The sequence below is a fragment of the Mustela erminea genome, chromosome 7 (assembly GCF_009829155.1).
Source record: "Mustela erminea isolate mMusErm1 chromosome 7, mMusErm1.Pri, whole genome shotgun sequence".
Lineage (NCBI taxonomy): Eukaryota > Metazoa > Chordata > Mammalia > Carnivora > Mustelidae > Mustela > Mustela erminea.
The window spans coordinates 23,546,166-23,552,165 of record NC_045620.1 but is presented as its reverse complement, the minus strand read 5'-3'; the positions used below and the strand labels follow the sequence as shown (position 1 = coordinate 23,552,165).

The following is a 6,000-nucleotide window of genomic DNA, read 5'->3' as shown; positions in this document are numbered from 1 at the left end:
GGAGAAGAGCGCTGCAAGCGCGACCTTAGTGGCTTGGGACACTTTATGCAGCTCGGGGGCCAAACCGCTTCCTCCTTCCAGATTGAGCTAGAATCCGCCTCAGACCCCAGACTCTCTCCTCAACCCCCAGATCCTTCCACTGAATGCAGATCTGGCCTCGACCCCCGATCTTGTCTCTGATTCCAAACTCGGACCACAAACTTGGCCTTGGACCCCAGACCCCTCTTTGGACTCCTAGATCCAGTCTGATCTCAGACTCCTCCTCCGACCCCAGACCCCTCTTTCGAGAGACCCTGCCTTGGCGCGCAACCTCAGCCCCACCCCTGCTTCATCTCCACACTGCTTCTTCACTTAGAGATACCTCCTAGGGTGTCTCTCCTCAGACATCAGATCTATCCCCTGACCTCCAGCACTTCTCAGATTCCTCTTTCAGTCAACCCCTTCTGGGACCCCTGACCTATCAGCATAGGACGATGAGTCCAAACTTGAGTTTGTGTTAGAATCTTTAAAATCAGATCCCCAGATTCCACTCTAGAGATCATGATTTGTAGGCTGGGATGAAGCTTCTGGAATCTGGATATTTACCATCATTTTAAGAGGTTTAGATGCGGTTCCGGAAAGGACACTTGGAGAAAGAAATAACGGTGTTGAGGTATGACAGGAGTGGGGTGGAGTGTGTATGTGTGTGTGTGGGGGGGGGGGCGGGGAGGTGGTAAATGGGAGAGTACTGGGTCCCTGTAGTCTAGATGTCTGGGTTCCAGTCCCTCTTCTACCACTTACGAACAGTGTGATATGAGGCAAGACATTTAATCTCCTTGAGTATCAGTTTCCTCATCTGTAAAATGAGAAAATAATAGTAATCATTTCAGATAGTTGCAAAGATTAAATAAAATGTTGGAAAGTGCTTAGTATAGTATGTGGCACCTACTTAATAAATGCCATTATTATTATTATTTCTTTAATCTAGTGAGTTCTCATTTCGTCATTTGGTCGAATCCATTCTCTTCCCACCCTGAGGAATTCCAGACAGTATAGTTTGCATTACTACCCCATCTCTAAGGATGGGGGGGCTCCCTCTCTTGTGAGGCCTCTTGCCCAAATTTCTATTGCACAGTGCACAGGCAGAGGGAGGGTTCTGATCAAGCCTGTGGGCACACATCCTCTCCTTCCCCAAACCCAGGAGCCAGGCTCAGAGGTAATAACCAGGACTGTTTGAAAATCTACTCTGCGCCCAGGAGCTGCAGTGCCACCTGTAGACAGTAGGAGACAGCAGTGTATTGAGAACAGCTTTAGGACTTAGAGGAAGGGCTTGGGGAGGGAAGGGGGGATAATAGGAGAGGGCTGCCCAGAGCTGGGGCCTGAGGAGGGGAGGAAGCTGAAGATAATGACTAGCTATACTAGGACTGTGTGCCCATTGCCTGTGCCTTCCTCCCTACAGAGAGGTTCCTGTCTTCTCAGTGAAGTCTGTAAGGCTTGTTATGCTTCAGTGAAGTCTGACCCCCTCCCAGGCACATGCATGGGGCTGTCTCCACTAAGTGAGGTCAGTGCTCCTTCAGTGGTGTCCATTTCCTCAGTGTAGTGAGAGGCTCCTTGGGGGTTTGAGTTCTCTCAGTGGGGTCCATGTCTCTTTAGTAAAGTCTATATTTTCTGTAATTCCTAGGAAGAAGTCCATGTCCCCTCAGTAGAATCACAGAACTTCAATGTCATTTATGTCCTGTTAGCAGGGTCCAGAGGTCTTCACTGAAATCTGAGATCCCTCAGCAAGATCTGCACTCCCTAAATGGAGTGCCTTCAGTATAGTGTGTGTGCCTTCAGTGCAGTTAATGCCTTCTCAATGAGATATCTGCCCAGTCCATGAGGTCTGGACTCCTTTGGAGCCCTGAGACTCTCCTTTCAGAATTGGGAAGGCTCTGGATAATATATCTGACCCAGGAGAGATGTTTTGCTTTTGTTTTTGTTTTCAGTTTAGGGTTGTGCTGGGCTTGTGGTTAGCAGGACAAAGAACAAGAGAGAAGGTGGGAAGAAAATCTGGGCCAGATGGAGTCACAAGCCCTGTGTAGGTTTCAGAAGGTGGGGATTGCCTGCTTTGACCCTCAGAATCACCCTTGGAGTTTATCTAAGGAGATTTCCTGTCTGTGAACTGATGGAGGGGCTCTTCTTGGTAGTGAGTTTAAAGGGAGATAGAGGGTCCGTCCTGGCCTCTCCTTTCTGGAGTGGAAGAGTTGGAGGGAAGCCAGAGTAATTGAACCTGGTTGTGGCAGGTGAGAGGAAATCAAGAGATTGAGAGGGAAGGAAGGGTGTGAGCAATTTTTCCTATTTTGCATAGACTTTAGTATTTTACAGATGTTACCTTCAGCCTGATGAGGAGGGGGAGTCAGGAGACATAGGTTTGGCCCTAACCTGGTTGTTTGCTCTGTGACCTTGCACAGATTCTTTCCTTTTCCTGAGTTTACCATTTGTGTAATGAGGAGGTGGGTTTATTAACAAAGACCTGGAACACCTCCTAGTCTTGTACTTTAGATCTGGATGGAAATTTGTGGAGGTAGGGAGAGTGAAGACATATCTTCAGGGGTGGGAGAAAATCTGAGCTGGTCCCAAGGTTAGCAGGGAGGGCATCCCGTCCTGGTCTGTGCCCTCAGCGTCGTGGGAGGAGTTTTTCCTGGGGACAGAAGGGAGGGGTTTACTCAGAACTGGGGAATAGTGCCGAGGGGAAGTGTGTCATCCACAAAGGACCCTACTCCACTTAGCTTTCCAACTCGGTGGGGTTACAGGCTTGTGCAATCAGATCACGGGGCGGCTCCATTATGGGCCTGATGCAACTCCTCTCGGTTGCCCAGTTCTTTCCCGCTCGAGCCCCGCCCTAACCCAACTTCTCATCTGTCACTCCAAGACCCCACCCGACCACAGTCACTTCGATCAGCCTCCTCTTCTGTCGTATCCAACCTCGTCACTCCCAGTCGCTCCGTGACAGAAGAGGGCCCACCTCCTCAACTGTCACGCCTGGCCCCTCCCCTCCAAGATTCCACCCTCTCTCATCGCGCCCGGCCCCGCCCCTTCTGCTCTCACTCTGCGGGCCCACCCCTTCCGCAGTCAGCTCCGCCCCCAACCCTCCGGCAATACTCGACTTTTCCCTCTGCCTTTGCAAACCCTGGTCCCGCCTCCATCGGGCGTGGCTCCGCCCCTCCGGGCCGTTCTCCGCCCGTTTTGCCTGCGCCACGCCTACTCCCGCCCCGTCTCGCCTCCTCCCGTAAGGCCCCGCCCCTCGGTCAGCCTATTTTCCCCGCCTGGGCGCCGGGAGCGACAGTGAAGGCTGCTCAGGCGCTCGGAGCTTGACGCGATGGGGCTTCCGGAGGAGCGGGGCCGTTGCGGCAGCGGGAGCGCGGAGCGAGAAGAGGCTGGAGCCCGGAACCGGGTGCGGAGTTGGTCTCCGCCGCCCGAGGTCAGCCGTTCCGCGCACGTCCCGTCGCTGCAACGCTACCGCGAGCTGCACCGGCGCTCAGTGGAGCAACCGCGAGGTGAGGCCGGGCCCGGGAGGCCCTGGGCGGGGTCAGCAAGCAGAGAAGTGGGGGTTTCCAGATGAGTGAGAAATTGTGCGCGTGGCGTGGGGAACGAGGATTTCGTGAGGAGATCGGGGTTCCTTGGCGGAGTTGAGGTTTCCCTTGGGAGGTTGAAGGGTCCGTGAAGAGATGGGGAGTGGAGACGGAATAGGAGTTCCGGGAATATATGGGCGTTCTATGGGGAGAAGGAGGGTTCCGGGTGGAGATGAGGGTTCCCTAAGAGTTGGAGAGTTCCTTGGGCGGTTTCGTGAGGAGATGGGGCTTCCTTAAGGATAGTGAAAGTTCCATGAGGAAAGGAGAGTTCTTACGTGAAAGGATGGGTTCTCGGGAGGTGAAGGGGCACCTTGAGGGGAGGAGAGCTACAGAACTTTGTTCCCTTTCGCGCCAAGTCAACCGTTGCCTCCTGACACCTTCTATCCTGTGACTTAGTCTCCACTGTTGAGGGACAGTAACCGGTCTGGTTCCCATCCTGGGACACCCCCCCCCCAAATAAGTAACGGAGTCCCAGATCTGTTTTTCATGTTTCAGAAATCCCAGTGGAAATTACACAATGTAAGACTGAACAAGTCACTAAAATGCCACTTTTTTTTTTAAAGGTTAGGCTGGGATTGTAATAACTCCGAAATTCTGATAAGAAATAAAGGTAGACAGTTCTTTAGTAATGTGTAGGGAACATTCTTTGCTCTTGCCCTCAGTCTGCTTAAGGTGTCAAAACTGTACCTGAGTTGGGAGGTAGCATTATGTTTGGCAGTGGATAAGCATGGGCAATGAATCAAACCCACAAAAAACTAGATTTAGATCTTTTTTTAAAAAAAAAAAAAAGATATTTATTTATTTGAGATAGAGAGTGAAAGAGAGCATGAAAAGGGAGAAGGTCAGAGGGAGAAGCAGATTCCCCACGGAGCTGGGAGCCCTATGTGGGACTGGATGCAGGAACTCCGAGGTCATGACCTGAGCTGGAGGCGGTCACTTAACCAACTAAGCCACCTAGGTGCCACCTCACTGCACGATCTTAAGCAAAGTTTTAAACCTGTCTGAGATTACTGTTCTTCATCTGTAAGATACAGCTAATAGTACTTGCTTCTAGGTTTGTGTGAGGTCTAAAGCAGGTGGTAAGTGTGCATTGTAGAGTCCCTGATGCACAATAGGCATTCAATAAATGGTGGTTAGTTTGATAACAGTAAGAATAACATGGACAAAGCGATTGCTGAGTAATGCAACACAGGGCTGAATCAAGTGTAGAGTGGTTCATTGTTACAGATAGTGTCCAAGTTTGAATCTTAAGACCTATTTTCCTTTCCCTTCCTTCTCTATATTTTTTCCCCATCATGACTTCATCTGTTTTACATCTATTTCTACAATAATAATGTCTGCTAAATAATTTATATTTAGCCCTGGGCCCAGGATCCCACTTACGCCCTGGTCCCAGATCTCATAGGTGTATAGACCATTTTATTCACACACGTTGATGTTATATCATATGTACCATGACTATGAGTGGGATTTAGCAATTTTCCCTCCCAAACCTTCTCTCCCCTTAATTTTCTTATCCCTGTCAATGGCAGTATCCCAAACTAAATCTCTTTCATTATCCTCTCCTCTAATAAGATTTGTCAACCATAGATATTTTCTATTTATATATCTCATTCAAAATTATTTATTGCTTATTGAGCATAAATCCTGTTTCATTTGATGTAGAGACTGTTATCCCCATTATAAAAGGAAGAAAACTGAAATGTAGGGAGGTTAACTAACTTGGATGAGGTCACAAAAGCTACAAAGCAGTGGATCTGGGATTTGAACTAAGGTAGTCTTGATTACAGAATCTATACTCCTGATAGCTATACTCTTCCTTTTCCCTGACTCCACAGTCTGCCTTTCACCAAATTCTGTTAAATACTCTTTCAAGGGACACCTGGGTGGCTCAGTTAGTGAAGCTTCTGCCTTCAGCTCAGGTCATGATTCCAGGTTTCTGGCATCGAGCCCCCTCATCCGTCTCCTTGCTCAGCAGAGAGCCTGCTTCTCCCTCTCCCTCTACTGCCGTTCTGCCTACTTGTTGTGCTCTATCCGTCAAATAAATAAAATTTTAAAAATTTTCGAAAAAATTATTAAATACTGTTTCAGAATGTCTCTGATTACCTTTTCTTCCATTGCCACAGAACTTTTTAATTCAAGGAAGCAGCCTCCTAATGGGTTCTCCGATTCCCTAGTCTCACCCACCTTCAATCTCTCTCATAGACTTATCTAAAATAAACACTATTAGATTGATATCCAAAATAAACACTGCTTTCATATGTCATTTTATTTATTTATTTATTTTTAAGATTATTTTATTTATTTGACAGAGGTCACAAGTTGGCAGAGAGGCAGGCAGAGAGGGAGAGAGAGAGAGAGAGAGAGAGAGAGGAGGAAGCAGGCTTCCGGCTGAGCAGAGATCCAGATG

General features: G+C 48.7%; 1 protein-coding gene across 2 annotated transcripts in view; it reads left to right on the top strand.

The window, feature by feature from the left end:
• Nucleotides 1–3,260: 3,260 nt before the first annotated feature.
• The window catches only part of ACSS2 (acyl-CoA synthetase short chain family member 2), a 47,485-nt gene continuing 44,745 nt past the window's right edge, over nt 3,261–6,000 (top strand). Inside the window, exon 1 of one of the 2 annotated variants that reach the window (XM_032350883.1) lies at nt 3,261–3,515. In XM_032350883.1, coding sequence (XP_032206774.1) covers nt 3,338–3,515 — 178 coding nt within the window. In that variant the 5' untranslated portion in view covers nt 3,261–3,337. The remainder of the gene's footprint in view (nt 3,516–6,000) is intronic. The other variant, XM_032350884.1, reaches the window with a different exon arrangement.